The following is a 23,979-nucleotide window of genomic DNA, read 5'->3' as shown; positions in this document are numbered from 1 at the left end:
TCACAACATTCAGAAATAGTGGATTTCCATGACTTTGACAGCCAGCAGGTTAGGCAAGTATCTGTGTGGAAAGTCCTCAGAAGAAAGGAAGTACTGATCAAGATCATGAAGACCCTTTAGCATATCTAGAAGGTCCTGTATGGCTGGCACCTACCTCTCCCTCTGCCCCTTTTGCATCATCTTGTATTATTCTCCTCCAAATAAATAGCAATCACGCTCCAAGCATAGGACCTGTGTTCCATTTCCATCTCTTCATGAGGGTAATGAGCTATTCCATTCCCCAATACATTCTGTTCTCTTCAGACCCTGCTGTCTCTCCAAGTCTCCCATTGCCTCTGAGAAGCCACCTTACTCCTTGCCATTGGTCAAGGTTCTTATCCACTCAAATCATCAACTTCCTCTTTTTGGAAACATTCAATTTGTAATCACAGACCTATTACTAAAAAGTACTGAGACATAATAATTGACTACAAGCAGGTTGGAATAATGTCTCTTTTGTTTAACATTTTATACCCAAAACATAGCATACAATCAAAATTCAATATCTGTTAAAAGCCAGGCATGATGGCACCTACAGTTCAGGATACTCTGCAGGCTGAAGGAAAAGGATCACAAGAGCCCACAAGTTCAAGACCATCCTGAGCAAATATTTTAAAAAGTTAAATAATGAATAGGCGGATGAAGATATACCTCCCCTGTGCAGGGAAAGCTTCCCGGCACCTCTCTATTTTGCTCATGTCTCACTGCCACCTCTTATTACTACTTCTAATTCCCAACTTTTTCCAGCAGGTGTGTGTAACAGTGCCATATGGAACAATGTCTATTAAAAATACAAGCTGCTCCCTCACAGAAAAGCTTCCATTTTGTTTCTTCAAGAAAGCTTAGATGAGCCAGGTGCAGTGGTGCACACCTATAATCCCAGTGGCTCGGGAGGCTGAGGCAGGAGGATCACAAGTTCAAAGCTAGCCTTAGCAACAGCAAGACGCTAAGCAACTCAGTGAGACCCTACATCTAAATAAAATACAAAATAGGGCTGGGGATGTGGCTCAGTAGTTGAGTGCCCCTGAATTCAATCCCTGGTACCAAAAGAAAATAAAGCTTAGGGGAGGTCTGGAAGTGTGACTCAATGACAGAGAGCATATCCAGCACACGCAAGGCCTTGGGTTCAAAACTGAGCAACAAAAAAGAAAAAAACAGCTTGCGGGGAAAGTACTATGGAGTGTAAAACAAAAAGTAGTTACTAAAGCAGCACCAAAATAACATACTTAAAATATTTGTTTTTCTTAAATTTGATAAACCATTTTTATAAGTTACTTTAATTTATCATGGAAAAAAATAAATATATATCTGGGATTTTTCTTTATCCACTGAACAAAAATATGGCGAAAATTTGTTTCCACTGGAAATTTTTCTATATTTATTTAGAAAATTTTATTTATTTATTTATTTGGATTGAACCTGGGGTACATAACCACAGAGCCACATCCTCAGCCTTCTTTTTTGTTTTGTTTTTGGTTTTGTTTTGTTTTGTTTTGAGACAGGGTCTCAATAAGTTGCTAAGGCTGGCCTCAAACTTACAATCCTCCTGCCTCAACCTCTCAACTCGCTGGGATTAGAGGTATGCACCACCATGCTGCTAGGCTTTCATTTTAAAGCATTAAACACCAGTTCTTTCCTCATTATCTTCTAGTCAGCAAGATGAGTTGGTAAAAATTTGAGAAGTTCTTTGTAAATGTTTTCTGTATTCCTATACATTACACATTTTCATATCTTCCCTCTCATCTGTGGTCCACACTAGCCATATCATTTGTTATTCAATTTGTTTTATATATTTTTAATGTATTTTGGCAAAGAATACTAAAGTCACCATCTACAGTATTTTCTCAGGTTATTAGCCTACTGCATTACTATTTGTTTTGGTTTTTTTTCCTCTATTAATGTAGTGAAAGCAAAAGTTCAAACATACAGGCACACAAACTTTGTTCTTTGATTATTCAAAATCCCAGTAACACAAATAAATGATAGTTCACTTACTTATCATTCGTTAAACAAATAGATACTAAGCAACTACTATATGCTATTTAGTATGTTGGGAGCTACAGAAATAATGATGTATATAAATCATCAGGCATCCCACAGTGAATCAGTACCCTATTACTGGGAGGAAAATAGGAAGATGTATATAGTGTCTTAAAGACTTATTAAGCCAGGCAGTGGTGCTCAGGAGGTCAAGGCAGAAGGACTGCAACTTCAAGGCCAGTCTCAGGAACCTGGTGAGACACTGTCTCAAAATAAAATTTTTAAAAAGGACTGGGGATGTAGTACAGCAGTACAACACCCCTGCATTCAATCCCAATATGAGGAAAGAAAAAAACTGTATGAAGTAAATCATGCTACTTTGTATGTTGCCATAAGAGGAACAAATACTATTATTCATCCCTTAAAATCCATGGGGGTGATGGGTTCTAGGACTACTTCATACCAAAAAGCCCATGATCCTTAAGTCTCTTATATAAAATGACACAGTATTTGCAAATAACCTATGCATACTCTCCCATATACTTTAAGTCATCACTAAATTGTTTATAATACCTAATACAATATAAATGGTATATTAAAAAATTGTTATGTTGTATTGTTTACGGGAAAATGACAAAAAAAAAGTCTGTACCCATTCAGTACAAACATGATTTTCAAATATTTTCAATCATGGTTGATTAGATCCATGAATAAGGAACATGTGAACACAGAAGCCCTTACTATGTATTGAGCACTACTCAATCAGCTTTATTAATATTATTTCATCTGTATCTTAACATAACATTGCCATTTTACACATCAAAGAAACAAAATTTTAAGCTGGGCATAGTGTCACACGCCTGTGATCCAAAAGCCTTAGGAGGCAGAGGCAGGAGGATCTCAAGTCTGAGGCTAGCCCCAGCAACTTAGCAAGACTGTCTCAAGATAAAATAATAAAAAGGCCTGGGGATATGACTCAGTGGTTAAGCACCCTTGGGTTCAATCTGCAGTTACCCCTCCTCCCCCTCCCCCCCCCCCCAAAAAAAAACACAACTACTAAAATTTTTAGCAAAATAAGTAACTTGACCAAGATCACACAGCTAGATAGAAAACCAACATTCAGACTAATACTACAAGACTTCTTTGCCTAATGAAACTATAAGTACCTTTAAAAAATAAATAAATAAATACTGAAAGCCAGTATTAAACTCAGAGGTACTTTAATATTGAGCTACATCTCCAGTTCTTTTTATTTTTCATTTTGAGTCAGGATTTCCCTAAGTTGCCCAGACTGGACTTGAACTTACAAATCTCCTACCTCAGTCTCCCAAGTTGCTAAGATGAGAGGCATGTGCCAAAGTGTGCATTGGCTAAGTTATCCTTTTCTAATGAAAGATTATCTACCATAAATAACCTTGCCTCATAGATACTGGTTCTATTTCTGAGCACTCAGGATCAAAGGCTACATGTATTCAATTTCCTATGTGGTAGATCAGGGAAATATGATAGGGATATTGGATAGTAACATGTCAATAAGGTATTTGACAAGCTTGCTGCTGTTTGAATGTCTGTCCCCTCCAAAACTTATGTTGAAATTCAGCTACCATGGTAATAGGATTAACAGGTGGGACCTTTAAGAGGCAATCAGGCCATTAAGGATTCACCCTCATGGTGGGACTGATTCTTTACAAAAGCACAAGCCAGTTTGTCCCTTCCTTCTGTCTCCTCTCCCCCCTCTGGCTTCCACCACATAATTATACAGCAAAAAGACCTTCACCAGATGTGAACACCTTGACAATGCACTTCTCAGCCACCAGAACTATGAGCCAATAAATGTGCTATTTATAAATGTGTGTAGTCCTAGGTATTCTGTTATCACTGCACAAAACAGACTAAGACAGCTTCTTACGATTATCTTATAAAGGAATGGAGATGCCGATGCTGAAAAACAGGACAACTGTATGGATCACTGACAGACATGCCTGAAGATTATGGTACTGGAAGGTTAATTTGTAGTGAAGACTCAACCCCCATGCCATGGAATGCTGCTCAACGTTTCATCAAGAGCATTCATGCATCTAAACACCAAGTATATAATAACACAGTCAGGAAGGACAATAAATACATTAGATCAGTACTTTCCAAGGTGTTACAAAGAACTTAAAACATGTTGTTTAAAGAAAGTAGATTGGTGGGGCTGTGGCTGTAGCTCACTAGTAGAGCGTTTGCCTAGCACGTTCGATCCTCAGCACCACATAAAAAACAAATAAAAAATAAAGATAAAAAAAGAAAGAAAGTAGATTGGTGCTTGCCAGGGGATGGAGGGAGGAAGGAACTAGGTATATTAAAAAGTCCTTTTTGGGTGGTAGAAATGTACCGGAATTAAAGAGTGGGAATGGCTGCAGAACATTGTGAATATAACAACACCCATGACCTTGTACACTTTAAAATTAAGTTTATGTTAATTATATCCTAATATTTAAAAGGAAAAAAACTGGAATTAAAAAAAAAGTTGGCTAATCAATATTAAATGAGCTTAATGTTAAGCAATTATAAGTCTAGATATATTCTGTATTGCCTAAGAAGAGTTCAAGTTTATACCTACTATCTGTTTCATTATTAACAGCATACCACTTCAACCCAAAACCATCCTAACTTGAACAATAAATCATAAGATCACCCTAACTATGTACACCCAGTATTGAAGAACAGACAGGATAGAGTTTCTAAAATATATCTGACCACAGCTATGGACCCACAAAACATTTGAAATGCAACATTAGATGGCAGAATAAAGATGGAAAATCATGAAAATCCATTATATCCAATTTTAATTGGGGAAACTAGAAGTAATCACCATATACAGAGAATGTGAGTTCAAAATTATATTATTGGCTGAGAATTTTTATAATCATACACTGTGACATTGCTTTTATTTAACAGGCACGTGTGAATAGTATTATTTATTAAATGAATAATAAACCAAAGACTGGAAATCAAATAGAGATAAAATATAAGGCCAGCATATCACTCTTAAAAACCTAAAGAAGTGCAATCCATGAAGGATAACATAGATTGAGGGGCCTCTTAACAATAAGCATAATAATCAATAATGTGTTATAACTATCAATTTAATAAACAATGTAGTATGCAGAATGAGAATGATTCCCATCCATTGAGTGATGCACACCCATAATCCCAGCAGCTCAGGAGGCCAAGGCAGGAGGATCACAAGTTCAAAGCCAGTCTCAGCAACTTAGCAAGGCCCTAAGCAACTTAAGTGAGACCCTGTCTCTAAATAAAAACATTTAAAAGGGCTGGGGTGCTTAAGCACCCCTCAGTTCAATCCCCAATACAAAAAAAGAAAAAAATTACCATCCTAGTGATCACCAATTGGGTGAGAGAGTGATACAGTGGAAAGAGCACTAGCTGCTTTGCAGTTACTGTAAGAATCACATCATGGTCCCAGCATTAATAGCTCTGTGACTACAGGAAAACCACTGACCCTCTCTGAACCTCAGCTGTCTCATCTATAAAATGGAGTAGTAACACCTACACTGCTGGACTGCAGCCACAAGTGAATGAAAGAACATCTATAAAAGGCCTGATGAACGCATAGGAAGTGCTAAAGGAATTGTTAGCTGCTATTGTTACTGCTTTTAGCACTAGTTTCTTATACTCTTGTATAATAATGCTTTCAGAATCATCAGAAAAAAACTAGCAGAGTATAAAATGAACACCATCCTTACCTGTCTGCTACACTCCCTGGGTGTACTTCCTTCACAAAGATATCAACTTCTCCCTGATTTTGACTTTTAAGGGCCACCACGCTGAATCCAAGGCCTCCAGTTGAAGGCCGTTCTATATCTATATATTCAATTTCCCGGCCCTAATGAAGGGGGATAAAAGAAAAATATAAATGTCAATGAATCTACATTTAACCAATGCACCCTTTCCACAGAACTGAAATTGCTTAGCAGAAAAATAGCTTCTCTGAGACATTTCTACAAAACCAAATAAACTCAAAATAACTCAGCATTTCAGTAATACATTATTCCAGGAACTCTCTAACTTGATTATTTTCAGTAGAAAACAAAAGAGAGTGTGCAGCACTGTAACCTTAGGGAATTGAAGAGGTATTTTCACACTTCATTCACATTTCGCGATGAATCCCAAGCTGGATGAGAATGCCTAAGAAAAATGCTCTTTCCCACAGTAAATTCTAAATTACTTTTTTATATTGAATTTCCCTAAATTCTCTTGATGCAAAATTCAATTTTTTAATGAGGAAAAGTATATTGGATATATCAAAAATACACTAGTATTAAGCCTACACAGAACCAGCAACTCTTTAGAGTTCTGTTTTTAATTCTATAGTGATGAATTACTATTCCATTTATTCAATCAATTCAAAAGACTGTGGAAAGGCCACCATTCAAATTGGTTCTACCTGTGACATGTAGGAATTTGATTACTTTAGTTAATAATTGCTTTTATGTGAACTTTATAAATGTAATCAACAAGATCATCACATGAAGGGACCAGAACTATTAAGCAAAAAAAGTAGTCCAGAACACTAGTTAAATATCACATCTTAAACAGATTCTTTTTAATTTTTCAAACAAAAGTTTCATTTTTAAAGACTGTTGAACAAACACAAAACATATTCAAAAGTTCGACTATTATTTAATTTTTAAGGTAGCAGAAGCTACAACTGTCAATTTTTTCCCCCAATTTTCTAAATTGTATTTGTTCCAACTCCCACTAATTCTGTTTTGATATAAAATTTAAAACTGTTTCAATGTTTCATCTTGTGATCAAAACCAGTAAGAATCTTCTTCCTGCTGGATACGGTGGCACATGCCTATAATACCAGAGACTCAGAGGGCAGAGACAGGAGGATCACAAGCTCAAGGCCAACATGGGCCACTTTGCAAGACACTGTCTCAATATAAAAGTAAAAAGGGCTGGGGATGGAGCTCAGTAGTAAAAGCACCCCTGGGTTTAATCCCCAGTATCAACAAATAAATAAGTCTCTTTCCTTATAAGAATAGAGATGTGTTCAATTGAAGTCTTTTCCTAAAAGTTCTCCTCACCTCACACATGGACATTTTCTTGTGTGATTTTAAGATAATAAAATTCCAAAACACAGGTTAGAAAAAGGTGCCAATTCCTCCTTTCAACATAAAAACAAAAGCAAATACATAACACATGTTAAGACAAAAAGAGTGGGTTTCTTTTTAAACCTGAAGCAGGAAAGATAAAGCTAAATATTCCCATGACAAGGTATAACTTTACCTGAGCCATCTGTTGAATGATTGAGTTAAAGTCTTCATTTCCCAACTTTGCGGTCCACGGAAACAACCCAGATGCAGTTAAATTATTACAGGGCCTGTGGGCATTCCCACTTGTAATAGAACTATCCGTGAACACTAACAAACCTTTTCTAGAAAAATCAAAGTTGGCTGAACAATCCGAGGGTATATGGCTGAGCTGGTGGAGAGAAAAACAAGAGAACCATCAACAGAAACCTTCAAAAAAGAAATCATTTCTATTTATTACATATTCTCTTTTGCTCATTATGGGTATAAATTGTATGTTAAAAAACATGTATGAAAGAAATAAGGTGCATAAAAACGAATCTGTGTGCCCATAAGGCTAAAATTTCTAAATTTAATATTACACAAAAATGTCAAATACCTTAAAATCTGTTCTTGTTTCCTGCCTTCTGTGACTACCCCAAGTTCATAGAATGTACACTAACGTCTCATTACCCTTCACACACACAGATGCAACCTGTCATATAAGCACAAGACACTAAGCCCTATGGCATTTATCTGTACATTTCCACATGCAAAGCCACAAAAAAAAATCCATAGATAGTATACATCAATAACAACAGTACTTCCTGAATACTTACTAAGGGCTAAGTATTGTATTGAGACTCTGGCATGTTATAACCTCATTTAATCCTGACAATAGTTCTATGAAATATCATTATCTCATTTTCATGAACATGAAAAATGAGGCACTCAGGGGTTAAGAAACTGACACAAGATTAATAGCGAGTGAGTCACAGAGCCACTTAAACATTAATAGAAAAGAATCCTATAATGACAAAAAAACAGGATTTTTAAAATATCACTGGCTGATACAGCTCAACATAATGGAATAAAGTTAACGTTAAAAACAAATGTCAAGCCCAGAGCAGTGGTGCACCCCTATAATCCCAGCTACTCAAGAAGCTGAGGCAAGAAGGTGCCAAGTTCAAGGCCAGCCTTAGCAACTCGATGAGACTCTGCCTTAAAATAAAAAATTCAAAGGACTGGGGATATAGCTCATTGGTAAATTGCCCCTGGGTTCATCCCCACGACTAAATAGAAAAAAAAGAAAAAAAGAAGAAGAAGAAATGTCAAGAAGCTTGGGATATATAGCTCAGTGGTAGAGCACAAGCTTAGCATTTGCAAGGTCCTGGGTTCAATCACCAACTCCAAAAAGAAAAAAAATTAAGTTAACCACCATTTTATAATTTTGAAGAAAATGTTCAGAATTCTCTAATTCTAACCTTTATATGTTTAGAAAACCCATATTCCAAAGCTCAACATAAAATTAATTATCAACACTGTTTTTAGTTTTTATCTTATTGATTGATTGATTGATTGATTGGTACTGAGGATTAAACCCAGGGGCACTTGATAACTAAGCACATTCCCAACCCTTTTTATATTTTTGAGATGGGTCTTGCTAAGTTGCTGAGACTGGCTTTGAACTTGCGATTTTCCTGCCTCAGCCTCCAGGGATGCTGGGATTACAGGCCATGAGCCACCACACCCGCTTGATTATCAACATTTTAAAACTAACTATGCTAATGCTACCCACAGGCTGCAGGCCCATGTCTGGTCTTTGCTGAGACAAGATTGTCACAGACAGCTTGTCCTTGATCGTCTCCTCCTGTCTTTTCTCACTGGTTTTACACATCAACACAGAGCTCTTCCATGCTAACTTACTTGCCCCTTCAGTTGCTTGATGGACTGCTGCAGTGTGAGTATCTGGTTGAAGAGAGGACTCCTTAGTGTCTCATAAAACATACTCAGTTTCTCGTTCTGTGAAGTGTCACCCTTATCCTGCAATTTCATTTTCAGGCGATCAAGGACCTGTAGGACCTGCAGTTTATCTTGGTTGAAGAAGAATAACCAGAAGACAGGTTAAATACGATCTCATATTCCATTTATGAATCAGTCATTAATTTCATAACAAAACTATATATCTAGTATACCTGTGGCAGGATTTTCAGGCATTTTGGATTAATTGTTTCAATCACCTTTAAAGAAACCTAAAAAAAAAAAAAAATTAAATACAAGGATGAATTCCATCAGTAAATATGTCTATAGTCCTGCAGAAAAAATAAAGAAAACTTTAAAAACATTCATCAAAAGTCCCTGTGAAATTTAAATTAAAACCATAGTGAGGTACCACTACCTGTCCACTCAAATGGCTTAATTTTAAAAACCAAAAAAAGAGACAATACCAAGTGTTGACAAAACTGCAAAGCAACTAAAATTATCATATTTTGCTAATTAAGGGATGTAAAATGGCATAATCACTTTGGAAAATTATTTGGTAGTTTTTTTCTTTAAATGTACAGAAAAATAATTTCTTATAAAGTTAAAAATACACTGGCACTCCCATTCATAAATATCTACCCAAATAAAATATATGTCCACAAAAAGACTTGTACATCAAAGTTCATAGCAATTTTATTTATAAAGGCCCAAAACTAGAATACCCAAATTTCTAATAACAAATGGATAAATAAGAGTATATAAATAATTCAGAAACAAAAAGGAAAAATAGAAAACAGGAGTCTTCATAAGGAAATAAAAACCCAAAGAAGCAGTTAAACCTGAGCATTTTAATACTAGTTTTGATAAAGAGAATTACAGAAAAATGTGATAGGGCAACAGGGGTCTGAGCTCAGAGGAAACTAGGGAAGACTTAGGCCTGTGTATTGAGCCTTCTCGATGTGCCCATCTTTGGAGATAAAGATGCTTTTGTCCTCTGGGCAGAGGAAGGACACCACCTTTCAGGTGAGGAGCTTTTGACATGCTTCCGAGGAAGTCTTTCCTGCATCTGTTATTTCTCACATTGCTTCAGCTGATGATCATCAACACACCAAAGCATGGTATGTAGGGGTAGCATGTTCTGAACCCCATTACTAGTCAACACTCTTCCACACTGCTCCAGTAAACAAATCTATAGTTATGGTTAGTCTGTGAGTTATCCAGCTTCTCATGAATGGAGTCATTACAGATTGTCTGGTTTTCGTCAGTTTTCTTCCCTCCCGCTACAGGGCTGGGAATAGGACCCAGGCCCTTGTGCATGCCAAGCATGTGCCGGCCACACAGCTATAATCCTAAGTCCCCAGCATACTATTTTTGGGATTCAAACTTATTATATATTTTTCTACAACTCTACTCTTCATCAAAACTAGTATTAAAATGTTGAGGTTTAACTGCTTCTTTGGGTTTCATTTCCTTATGAAGACTCCTGTTTCACATAAAACTTATATTAAACAAATGTGATTTTTTTATTGTTTTTTTATATGGAACACTTCACAAATTTGTGTCATCTTTGCACAGGGGCCATGCCAATCCACTCTGTATTGTTCTAACTCCAATATATGTGCTGCTGAAAAGAGGTACTGGGGTCGGGGGACGAGGTCTCTGTTGCCCAGGTTGATCCTGGGCTTAAGGGATCTGCCTCAGACTCCCAAGTAGCTGGGACTATAGCTGTGCACCACACCTGTTTTATTTCTAATTCATTATTACAGCGGCCCCACCTGAGAATATAGAAGAGTAGAAGGAAAGATATTTTTCCTCCCCTACATTGGGATGGGATTCAGGGAGGTTTTAGGTATAAAGGAAATGCTCTATGGTTTGATTGGGATACTTTTTATACAGATGTATATATTTATAAAAATTCATTAAAGGGTATACATTATTGTATGTAAATTTTACTTTTTTTTTAAAGGAAGCTGAGCTGGAAAAGAACATTTGAAATAAGGCACAGTGGCACACATCTGCAATCCAGCTACACAGGAGGCTAAGTCAGTATGATCACAAGTTCAAAGCCATCCTAATTAATTTGGCAACATGTTGTCCCAAAATTTTAAAAATTTAAAATTAAAAAAAAAAAAAACCTGCTGGGGATGTAGCTCAATAGTAGACCACTTGCCAGGCACAGTGGCACATGCTTGTAAACCCAGAGGCTCAGGAGGCTGAGGCAGGAAGATTTCAAATTCAAAGCCAGCCTCAGCAACAGCGAAACGCTAAGCAACTCAGTGAGACCCTGTCTCTACATAAAATACAAAATAGGGCTGGGGATGTGGCTCAGTGATTGAGTGCCCTTGGGTTCAATTCCCAGTACCAAAAAAAAAAGTAGCATGTGCAAGGTCCTGGGTTCAATTCCCAGTATCAGCTGGGTATGATGGTACACACCTGTAATCCCAGTGACTTGGGAGGCTGAGGTGGGAGGATCACAAGTTTGAGGCCAGTTCCGCAAGTTAGTGAAGCCCTGAGCAACTTAGTAAGACCCTGTCTCAAAATAAAAAATAAAAAGGATGAGGGATGTGGCTTAGTGATTAAGCACCACTAGGTTCAATCACTAATACATAATAATAAAAACAACAATAAATAAATCCCAGTACAATAATAATAAAGTGTAAAATTTTAGAGATTAAAAAAAGAAAAATCCCAAGTAGTATCCTAAACTCTTACTAGTCATCAGAATTTCCAGAAGGAAGCCACCCAAAACAGCACTTTATGGATGATGATTTTTAATTCCAGTCATTTGCTCAAATTAGCCTAAAATGTAATGTAATCAAGGCTCAAAAGGCTAACAATTCCCTTTGCTATAACCAAAATGACATTTTGTCGCTAATCCTTTTTATTAGTGATACACTGCTGAAATGAACCAAAGAAATATGAGTATTATACAATCAAAATTTTCTTATATCAGCCTAAATACAATGGTTGAATGAGATCTTATCTTCTAAATCAAGCTCGTTAAGCAAGAAATCATACTAAAAACCATAAGGGGGGCCAGGGTTGTGGCTCAGTGGTAGAGTGCTTGCCTAGCAGGCATGAAGCACTGGGTTTGATCCCTGGCACAACATAAAAATAAACAAACAAAATAAATAAAAGTATTGTGTCCATCTACAACTAAAAAAATATTTAAAAAAAAAAAAAAAAAACATAAGGGATGTCATCAGCATTGATAAAAAGGTCCAAGCAGTCCATCCAAATGCTCACTGGATTCAATGGGAACCCCCAAAAGAAATGCTGAACAGGGCATCTCAAGTTACTTCTGATGTGCTCTCTGACTCACTCCGGCAACCCTTACTACTACCCATTGATAGGTGACTGAATAACAGAGGCAGCCAGGATGGCACTATCTTTTTCTATAACAGTATACAGCCCCAAAACACTGACAAGAGCAGCTTGGTGGTAATTAACATATCAACCTCTCTAAGGCAAAGAAAGAAAGCTAAAACATAAAACAGTTAAGATGCCATAAACTTGACATTTATTAATTTATTAAAGATCAACAATACCCTATGCTCCAGATATCATGGAAAAAGAGATTGGAGTATAAATCAGCATAATCTTTTAGGAGAAAGATTTAGCAATGTCAATAAATGTATTAACATATATTTAATTTTCATTTCTTTTACCCAGAATTTCTACTTCTGAGAGTCTCTCCTAAAGAAATAATTGCAAACAGACACTCTGTATGGCAAGCATGTTTACTTTTTTTTTTTTTTTTTAAACTATGGATGGAACCCGGGAGCTTTATCCCTGAGCTACATTCCCAGTCCTTTTTTGAGACAGGGTCTAAATTGCCCAGGCAGGCCTTGAACTTGGTGTTCTCCTGCCTTAGCCTCCAGAGTTGCTGTGATGACAGGCATGTGGCACCAGCTACTGCACTGGGTTTTTTTGGTTTAAGGATTTTTTTGTTTGTTTGCTTTTTGTTTTTAATATTTTTTTAGTTGTAGATGGACACACTACCTTTATTTGTGTGTGTGTGTGTGTGTGTGTGTGTTGCTGAGGATCAAACCCAGTGCCCCCCACATGAGAGGCAAGCACTCTACCACTGAGCTACAACCCCAGCCCCTGCATTGTTAACAGCAAAACTTTTGAAAAATTTAAACTCTCAGTCATTACAATAATAAAGTAGATCTGAGTATACCAAAAGGGAGTGAAGAGGAAACATTTACAGCCTGCCTTTGGCCCACTCTTTCAACTTGAGGGATTCCCCTCAAAACAGACCTCCCAACAACACTTAAGGTTGCTGATAGATAACAAAGTCCCTTATTTTAAAATGTCAGGCTATATCTGCTTTTTGTAAATAATCTGAGAATTTATGGATTTATGGGGCATGGCTGGCTGGGAAATGGGTTACTCAAACATTTTCTATTTGTGTAACTAAAGAAGTATAGAATTAGAGTCCCAAGACAGAAAAGGCTTCTTAGGAAAAAATATTTCTGTACAGATGGCTCAGAACTTGTTTGTTAATCCCACACCGCAAAAAAGATGTCTCTGGGTGATCCAAAATCAAAAATAAAAGAATAATTGGTTGGAAGGAGACAAATCCCCCCCAACTAATCCATCAGATTTCTTTAAAAAGCCATAGTCAAGTGATAACAGGTCATGTTTGGTCAGCAGGTGATAACAACTATACCAAAATATATTACTTTACAAATTTCAGTGATGTATGTATATACAGACATTCACATATATGGCTATAAAATAACCCAGTGTAAAGTCTCTAGATGTAGCAGAAAGCCCGGAAAAAGTAATTAAGACCAGCGTTCCAAATACAAACTGCAAATTGATGCTTGGCCCACAAATAAATACCAAAATTGTAAATAAGCATTTAGAAACCTTCCTGCAAAATGGCACAGTAAAAGATGTCTATTATATTTAGTAATTTTTTAAAAATGACATTGTATTTTGTGTATATTTTTATATTTCATTTTTAAAATGATTTCTTCTTAAAAATCAGTCTTTGAAAGATTGAGAAGAAGAGATCATGACCTTTCACCACTGATAGTTTGAGAAGCACTGATTTAGATGGACAGCTTTGAAAGAGTCTTTCTAAATAATGCTAAGCCGACTGGTCTTTATCCTGGAGGCAACAGGAAGTAATTAAAGGCTTTTAAGTAAGGAAGTATTCAGTTCAGATTTCTATTTTTAAAAAGTAATTCTGATAATAGTATTGATCAGTGTAGTCTAACTTTTTTAAACACACATTTCCAGAACATTGAAAACATGCTGGGCTAAAAGTGTATAGCTCAGTGACAAAGTGCTTGTCTAGCATGCACAAAGTGCTGGTTTCATCTCCAGAAAAGGGGGGGGGTGTATATTATTTTATATATATACACACACACATATATACATACATACACACACACACACACACACACACACACGCCTGGAAAACTACTATAATTCCATGGTTTTAGGTAACAACTAGGGGAGAGGACTAAAGCTCTAAGAATATATGAAAGAAATGCAAGTAATCTTCACAGCTAAACACCCAGAAGGTAGCACTTGGGTTAAATGGATCCTGTTTCTCCCTTGTGGTATTATCATAGAAAATCTTTGGCCAAATTTAATGTTTTTAATAAGAAACTAGCAGGGCTTATGGAAGGGAATTTAAAGTTTGTTTAAACATTATAAAGGAGAGTCCAGCAGGTCATCAGTTACCTACAATTGGCAGGAGTTAGACATTAAAATGCCACAGCGTACCACTGTCCCCATAGTCATAACAGCCTTAAAAGAATGAGAAGTTTATCATGCTCAGCAGTTTCCACTCCATCATTGATCAAGAGAGTTCAGGCCATGAATTTTTCATATCTGATTCACCAAAGGATTTGATTGAAGGAAATTCTTATAATATTGTGGCTTTTGAAAAATCCATGTTTTTAGCCAATACCAATTAAATGGAATCATTGGGGGGCGGGGGGAAGCTGACAGAGATAGAAATTTAATTTAAATTTCTGCTTGAAAACTCTTTGGAAAGATTTATTAATCTCCTTAGATCAAGAATTTAGGCAAATTAAGGACCCCAAGAAACACACTTTTCTGACCCCCAGTTACTCACAAGAATGTAACTCCCCACTGATTTAACAAGACATCTGATTTGCTATCTTGAAATTTTAGGAGAAAAAGATCCTGGCTACTTTCTTGGGGAAAGTATAGGTAATTAGTCTCTAACTGCATGTGTGAATTGGACACATCACAATTAGACTACACATGACTCCTAAATGGAAATTTCCCAGAGCTCAATGAATTAGGCAGTTCAAAGAATCGATGAGCCATTAAGTATAAATTCATGATTTCAGAAGTCACTCAAAAATTGAAGTCCATGAACAGCTTTAAGTTTCTATCACTTCCCTTGGAAAGTGAAGCTCAGGATTCGTCTAATTGTCATTCCCTGTCCTCAAAGTTCAGCATTTATGAGGTACTGATTAAATGGAAAAAGAACTCCTAGCCAAACAGCAATGTGTTTCCCCACCAAGACTCCAAATAAATACAATCTGCTGCCATACACACACAGATTCAGGTGTTCTCGCCTTGGCTTCCTACCAAATGATCAAGGTCTTTCTAAACCCTTTAGATACAAAAATAATTTTTTTTGTTTTTTTTTAACATTGTCAAAACACTATATCCCTAGAATTTTGGAAACAGATATAAATTCCAGAATGAAACTGACATTTGGGGCTAAATGCTTAAGCCATATGCAATGCTGAAGTTCATTTGACACTGAACATTCAGGAAATGTTGGAATCAAAATTGAAAGACATCATGTTAATTCAAACTCAGAACTAAAAATTGAGTCAGTTCTTCAGAATATTCAGTTAGCCAGATACTAATTTTATGAATCTATTCAACCCATACACTCCCTGTAACTTGGCCAATTCTGAATAAAGTTAAACTGCTCTATGGTATACTTCCACATTCCTCTTGGTGACAGTTTTCTCCCACAAGCAACAATAAAAAAAAACCTGGGCAAATTTCACACTTATGGTTCTCTAATGACGCAGCCAGTTCCCCACAAAAGGACCTTGGGCATTCAGACTCTTCACTAATGGTCAGTGATTAATGATTTGTTTCCAAAAATTCTGTTCCATTTCAAGCATACTACAGATGTGTGCCCTAACTTTTCTCCAGAAATTCTGGTCATACAGTTTTTGGAATGTTTGTACTATTCAAAATAATCCTAGCAAACTATGGAATAGGCCACTCTAGGTTGTGGATGTCCTACCCACCGGCCTTCACCCTCCGTTTTTCTCCTGCCTTCCCCCCAAAATCATTCTCCTGCATTAATTTTTTTAATACCTACTATGTACAATACAATACAATGTCACTCTGTATAAAATTATCCCATTTACATTCTTAACAATGTACTATCATTTCCATTTGTAAATACAGAAAACTCCTTACAATTAAAAAAAAAGAGGAAATGCTATGAAAAAAAGTTAAAATAGAGGAAAATGTGGGGTGTTAAGTTGGGGGGCGGGGTTCAGTATCCAGTGTTAATGACCTTTTTCAACAAACAGCTACATTAAATGTGAGAAGAGGCAGCATGAGAAGTAGTGGTGAATGCCTTGTAACTCCAGCAGCTCTAGTGGCTGAGGCAGGAAGATCATGGATTCACAACCAGCCTCAGCAACTAAATGAGGCCCTAAGCAACTCAGTAAGAACCCATCTCCAAATAAAATAAAGACATGCTGTCCATCTACAACTACAAAAAAAAAAAAAAAAAGGCTGGAGATACGCTCAATGGTAAAGCACCCCTAGTACCAAAAGGGGCGGGGAGAGACTGTTCGAATTATAAATAGCAGGAACATTTGTCAACAACATTGTCCCTCACCATTCACTTATCTCACCTCCTTCTCCTACCACACTCTGTCTTGGATCTTCATAAGAAGTTTCAGAAAATTACTCTACAGTAGCATAGGCCAGAAGTCCTCTGCAGTTCCTATCATCAAAGCCGTGTGCATTAAGGGAAATAAAAACTGACCTATCCCTGAAAGGCTATGGACCAAAAGTATCTACAAAACCAGACAAGAAGTATCAAAGCGAATGGCAAGACTTTTAAGGGCAAGACCTACATTAAAGAGTGCTCATTCACAGAAAACTTACTAACTTCTTTTAACCTTAAAGAGAGTTTCCCAAATACATGCACTTAATATTCACAGGTTTTAAATCTGAAATTCTTAAAATATTATCTCTATTTGCAATAATATTGTCAGGTTTTTAAAACTTTATAAATGGCTTGCTATGTATTTATTCTTTGGCAATTTCCTATCTTTAAAATGTATTCATGATGATAAATGCAGTTCTTCCTTAGTCATTGTAACAACTAAATAACATTCCACCATAGGAATACACACCCAATCTATTAAAAAGCATTTTTAGATTGTTTCCTATTGGTCACTAACACAAAAACAGGATTAGAACTAACTATCCAGCCGGTGTAAAAACCAGTGGCTTGGGAGGCTGAGTCTCAGCAACTTAGGCCCTAAGCAACTCAGTGAGACCCTCTCTCTAAATAAAATATACATATTAAAAATGGGCTAGGAATGTAGCTCAGTGGTTAAGTGCCCCAGAGTTCAATCCCTGGCACAAAAAAAAAAAAAAGAAAGAACTAAATATCTATTTTGATAACTAATTCTTGAACTATGGAGGTTCTGTAATCTATGAGCTTTGTTAAATTTAAAAAAAAAAAAAAAAAAAAAGTACAACCAGGCATGATCATTCACATCTATAACCCCAGCACTCAAAAGTGGTTGAGGCAGGAGGATCAACTAAGCCCAGGAGTTTGAGGTCATCCTGGGCAACACAGAAGATACCATTTCAAAAATAAATAGTAAAAAATTTGCAACTGAAGGGAATTAACATGGGGGGGAGGGTTGTCAACCTGACGCTCAATATCCACTTATTTCAACTTCCTCTCATAACACAGAGTCAATAAAAATTATTTAGATAGTTTTTTAAAAGTTAATAGAAATTAATACATTTGTAGTAAAAAGGGCTAAATGAGATACAGCAGAATATTCAACTGGTACACATTCAACAAATGAACAGCTCTTTTCAATCAAAATGATATAAGATATTTTGGGGGCCTCAAGGAAGCTAATAAATTGTAGCTGAGGTTTTGCTGTGTAATTAATAACAGTCATTTCTGAGAAGACTGAACAATAAAATTTTTCACCGTTGCAATGAATACAAGAGAGGAGATTATACAGAGACATCCTATAAGTTAGAGTTAAAAAATCAGTTTATATGTAATCTATGAGCTTTGTTAAATTAACAAAGGGTAAGAGGGTAAGTGCTTCAGTAAACTAAACCATCTTAAAGATTTTTAAGGATAAAAACATACTGAATTCTCACCCAGTGTTACTCAACAAAAATGTAATGTGACACACACATTTAAGTTTTCTAGTAGACTCATGAAAAAGGTAAAAAGAAACAGGTAAAATTTAACTTCAAATACACTTCATTTAACCCAGTACAGATAATCATTTCAATATTAAATAATATAAAAATTTGTGAAGGTATTTTAAATTGTTTCTATACTAAATCTCTTCAAAATCTAGTGTGTATTTTACATTTACACTCTAAAACCAAATAGTCCCATTTCAAGAGCCCAGTAGTCACATGTGCGAGTGGTTTACTGTGTTGACAGGAGTATTAACCTAGACCTTTTCACAAAAATCCCTGCACAGTGTTTTCAGAAAAGACTTTTGTTTGTCAGGTCATATGGTCAAAGCAACTGGGAGAACAGAATTGAGCTTTATGCATAAAAAGATTGCATCTCCATAATTCTATCAGAATTAAACCTCAGAATGGAGGAGCAAAAAGTGGGAGAATAATAGCTTACCAATTTACAAGGCACAACATTTTCTTTCTACCTACCCCAAATCTCAGAAGATCAACTACAAATGGGAAAATGGAGGACCAGAATCAAACAACTTACCAAAAATCATATGGTAAGTAGACCTAATGCCATGTCTTCAAACTATGCAGGTTTCACAGCTGTATAAACAACAACAACAACAAAAAGTGGGCTCTATCTCTTCAGCATTGATACATCCCACCTACTAAAAGAAATGATATTGGTTGGGGTTATAGCTCAGTGGTTGATATACCTAGCATGCCCATGCACTGGGTTTGATCCCTAGCACCACAAAAATAGATGAAAATAAAAGAAAGGGAACTGAGAGGCACTAAATTTCTCTCCATTTTCACAGAACCTAAAATGGGAGCTTTTAAAAAGTCATCTAAATCTAAACAAAAATCTCTAAGTAAAATAGAAGAAGAAAAGACAGAAAGACGTAGCCCTAGTCTTACAATCTCAATATCAGAGCAGAATAATCCTGTTTTCTCAAAAAAACTTCCTCTACTATCAAAGTGAGCAAGTATTAAGTAAACAAACTGAACTCCTTTATGTAAAAAAAATAATTATTAAATGCTTAAACACAATTTTAAGGACTAGGAAATTCTGAGCCACTCTCTCAAAGTCTCAAGTGTATTTAAAAGTGAATTGACTACAAGACAATACACAGATATTTCTAACTTCAAAATACAAATGGAAAAATGTTATTAGTGATTTTCTTTCAATAGTGAGTGGGCTTCTGGGTGCCTGTAGCTGCTCTTCTGACAATTCTCTACAATTTTCCTACGATGAATATGCTAACTTCATAGTTACAAAAATATTAAGGGTCTGGGGTTGCAGTTCAGTGGTAGACCACTTGCTCAGCATCCACGAGGCACAGGGTTTAATTCCTAGCACAATCATCATAAAAAGACTAATGATAAATACATGACAATGTGATTTTAAATACATAACAATGCCTCATTAAGGCATTGTTAAACACAGACAAGAGCTCAATACAACTGCTTCTCAATTTTAAACAAAACTATTTTTCTGGTGATAAGCCCCATTTTCTGTGACCGCTAAAAGCATCTAGACAGGGTAAATCTCTTTGGAACTCATTTTATAAATTCTACCCATTAATTACCTTTCGTGTCCATATTTATTAACTTTCTAATTACTTTAAATTTTTTATGATCCTTATAAAGGCCATTAGGGTACTGGAAACATAAATCTCATTTTAACTACAGGTCACCACCTCACCTGACATTTTCTGATTCTGCAAAATAACCACATTTGTTTTTAACTCCCTCCTCTATTAAAGCTTTCCTTTAAACCAGACGCATGCAAAAGAACCGGCAGCCAATAGGGGGTTCGTCCGCCTTCAATGTGGTCTACCACTCCCAGTGGAACTGAGATTTCCCTTCTAGGTCTCCAGAAGGCTTCTTCATTCAGGAAAAGACTGAGGGATTGCGCACCTACCAATGAGCAGACCCCAAACGCAGGTGAGAAGCAACCTAGAGAAATCAGGCCGTGTAAAGCGCACCTCAATCACAGAGACAAACCAGTGAACTAGAAATTCGAATCCGAAGTGATAAGGGCCTTCTAGGGAGAGATTAAAGTGCCAATTGGACACACCAGGGGGAGATTAATTTGGCCCGCCGCGTGTACCCCGAGGGCTGGTGCTTTGAAGGGTGGGAAGGCTCTGTTGGGAATGTTTTCCTGAGCTTGACTTGAAGCAGGAATCCTGTAATTTTCCCAAAGGCCAGAGCCCTTTCCGCCCGGTCCTGCGGATCTGCGCAGTGGGGCTGGCAGATCCTGGCCGAGACCTGGCCGGAGCCAAGTCGCCCAGTCGGCCCGCAGCTGGGCCCCGCTTCTTCTCGGGCTCCCGAGCCGGGGCACTACTTGTGCACCCCCTCCACAGTCACTCGTGGAGGAAAAGACTCCGCCCAGCTCTGGGGGCGCAGCGGAAGGCACCGATCTGGGTGCACAATCCAACCCCTGCGTCCCGAAGCGCAGCCGACCGGAATTGAGGCCGGGGAGGCCTGCGGAGACTGGGCGGCTCCCTTGCCCCGGCCCTGCCGCGAGCCTGCGCGGCGGGGCGGGGTCCGCGGTGGGGTCACGCCGGACCAACGCAAGAGGACAGCGGGACCCCAGCGGGTTCCCGCACCCGCCGCGACCCCTCCGAGCGCCCGGCGGTGTCTGCAGCCTCGGGCCCACCCACCTCCGGGCAGGCGCGCTGGGAGCCGGGAAGGCAGGTTCGGGAAGCGGGCGAAGCGCCGTCCCCGCCGGCCTCAGGGAACCGGGATCCCCGGGGTGCAGAGCGCGCCCACAGTGCTGGGACCCCACGCTTTACCTGGTCCTGCGGAGGCGCGGGTGGGAGCCCGTGGCGGGCTCGGCGGCCGCTCTCTTTCACCTGGGCGGAAGTGAGAGGCCCAGGGTGAGGGCTCCTCACCTGCAGTCCCTCCCCTAATCGGACCCTCCCCGACCGGGGCGGGGCGGCGGGCGAGAGAGTCTGGGACTGGGGAGGCCAGCTGGCTTCACTGTTTTGTCCAGGTGTGGTTCCACTGGCAAAAGATGTTAAAGAGCCCGAGGGGTGGAATGTGGGGACCAAGAGGTCAGATGAAACTCCTCGTGGTGAGGGCACCTGGCGCTGACCGGGTAGGAAGATGCCGGACAGGTGTGGTTAGAGGGGTGGGCTGAGAGCGAGACCCCAAACCAAGGAAATCGAAGGTGGATATTGATGAAACCACGGAGTCAAATCCACTTTGCACTTTGTCCTTTGGTCCTTTTCTTTCCCCCATTTTCTTATCCCACCTTGTGTTTTCTATATCTGATGACACAACATAAAATTTCTTAAGTGTCAATCCGTAGCCTTCTTCAGGCAGAGAAGAATAAATTGTAGGAGTTTTATTTTTTTTATTTAATTTTACAAAAACTAATCGAGCTGTATTGGCTAGCTATATATGCAAGATGCTAACTTAAATATTATCGCATTTATTGAAAAACACTAGGCACCTGGTAGATTTAGTACCTCAAATTTAGTACCAGCCAAAGTCTTTCGACTCTAAATACAGTATTGATTTTACAATACATTTTAACATTTCCCTTGTTTTGTTTTGCCTTTGTGGGTTTTTGTTTTTCTTTGTTTTTGAGACAGAGTCTCTCTAGGTCTGGTAGGAAGATAGACCGTTTTCTTCCAAGATCTGGAACAAGATAAGGATGTTCACTTTCAATGATAGGGAATACAAAGCCCTAGCAGTAGGAACATGAGGCTAAAGGAATGTCTATAAAAGGGATCCACTGTGAGCTGGGGATATAGCTCAGTTGGTAGAGTGCTTGCCTTGCATGCATAAGTGCTTGGGTTCAACCCCCCTCACCACAAAAAAAAGGACCCACTGTGCTGACCTCCATATACTTTCCTTAAAAAAAAAAAAAAAAAAAGCAAATTACCTGCAGCCTTGCCTAGCTTGAATCAACAGGATATGTTACATTCCTCAGCAAACAACCTGTTATCTACTGGAGGCCTACAGGCCCACATGCTAATAAAAGCACAAATTACTCTTAAGGGGGTTGGAGGGTACTTCCTTGACCCTTACACAGACCTATCTCCCAGACTTTTCCCCCTCACCATAAAATCTGTAAAAACAGGTTCCAGTTAAAACCAGTCAGATTGGGCCAAAGTAATCTAAAGCTCTCATGCACAGTGGTAGCTTAAAAGTCTGATGTTATCTTGCTGTCAGTTAAAAGTCAAGAGGTAGACCTGAGCAGGACTCTTTGAAAACTTCCCTGGGGCCCCCCAATAGAACTGGAGGTAGAGGGACATGCTGTCCTTCTTTTCTCTGAGAGTACCCACTCTCTACTTAAAGAATGATCCCTTTTCCCTTTCCTAGTCTTTCAATAAGCCCTTCAAGCCTGCAACTCTGAGCAAAATGTCTCAAATTTGGGGGGCATGATTTCAAAAATTGGGTTATAGGGGGGGCCTCTGTGGATGCCTCAGCTTCATAGAAGGCCTATGCCCTACATCATTAATCTTATTCCATATATTATTGGAAGCCTTAGCCCGAGCAATAAGGCAAGAGAAAGAAATAAAGGGCAGCCAACAAGGAAAGGAGATGTCAAATCATCCCTGTTTGCAGATATTTGACTTTATATATAGGAAAACATGAAGACTTCACACAAAAACAACTTTTAGTCCTAATAAACTAGTAAAGTCGCTGAATACAGAAATCTGTAGCAACTATCATCATATAGTGGCTAGTACTATGTGTTTTACCACTAGCAACCTCAGTTTGCATCTGAGTCATGCCACCAATAATAATAATCAGTAGTATTTTATACCAAATAATAAACTCAGCAAGAAAAAATTAAGAAATGAATCCCACTCACAGTAGTTAAAAATACTTTAAAACACCTAGGGATAATTCTAAGCATCGAAGTGAATTATCTCTGAAAAAAAAAATACTGATGAAAGAAATTGAAAAGAACACAACACTAATATGCAAAAGGAAAGACAACCCATGTACATGAATTTGAAGAAGTAATGTTGTTAAAATGTCCACACTACCTAAAGGTAGTATATAAGTTAAATGAAATTTTTATCAAAATGTCAATGGTAATATTTACAGAAATAGGAAAAAAATCCTCATATTAATATGAAACAAAAAAAAAGAGTACCCAAAGCAATCTAAAGCAAAAAAGAAAATTAAAGATGGAGGCAGAATTGCCAAGGCAATTCTGAGCAAGAAGACCAATGCAGGAGGCATCATGATACCTGTCCTCAAATTATGCTATAGAGCTATAATTAAAAAAAAAAAAAGCATAGTATTGGCATCAAAATAGACATGAAGACCAATGGAATAGAAGACACACAGACCATCATACATACTTATGGTCATCTGATAATGATGTTGAAAAAAAGATAGCTGGCAAAACTGTATATTCATATGTGGAAGAATGAAACTAGATCCCTATCTCTCACCCTGCACAAAAGTCAAATCAAGTGGTTCAGCAACT

General features: G+C 37.9%; 1 protein-coding gene and 1 non-coding gene across 8 annotated transcripts in view; both read right to left on the bottom strand.

Annotated features, from left to right (window-relative positions):
• The window catches only part of Patj (PATJ crumbs cell polarity complex component), a 387,785-nt gene that overhangs the window by 350,811 nt on the left and 12,995 nt on the right, over positions 1–23,979 (bottom strand). For 5 of the 7 annotated variants that reach the window (XM_071617905.1, XM_071617899.1, XM_071617902.1 and 2 more), the window contains exons 1-5: positions 21,320–21,396; positions 9,296–9,352; positions 9,027–9,193; positions 7,318–7,512; positions 5,769–5,908 (exon numbers count right to left, since the gene is read on the bottom strand). In XM_071617905.1, coding sequence (XP_071474006.1) covers positions 5,769–5,908; positions 7,318–7,512; positions 9,027–9,193; positions 9,296–9,317 — 524 coding nt within the window. In that variant the 5' untranslated portion in view covers positions 9,318–9,352; positions 21,320–21,396. Of the gene's footprint in view, positions 1–5,768; positions 5,909–7,317; positions 7,513–9,026; positions 9,194–9,295; positions 9,353–19,065; positions 19,121–21,319; positions 21,397–23,979 lie in introns of those variants that run through there. The other 2 variants (XM_071617900.1, XM_071617901.1) reach the window with 2 other exon arrangements.
• On the bottom strand, positions 10,616–10,721 carry LOC114100373 (U6 spliceosomal RNA). The gene has a single exon (XR_003584053.1). It is a non-coding gene; the product is annotated as a U6 spliceosomal RNA (small nuclear RNA).

Source organism: Marmota flaviventris, chromosome 10 (assembly GCF_047511675.1).
Source record: "Marmota flaviventris isolate mMarFla1 chromosome 10, mMarFla1.hap1, whole genome shotgun sequence".
NCBI lineage: Eukaryota > Metazoa > Chordata > Mammalia > Rodentia > Sciuridae > Marmota > Marmota flaviventris.
Note: the sequence above shows the minus strand (reverse complement) of the source record. Positions and strands in the feature narration are given on the sequence as shown.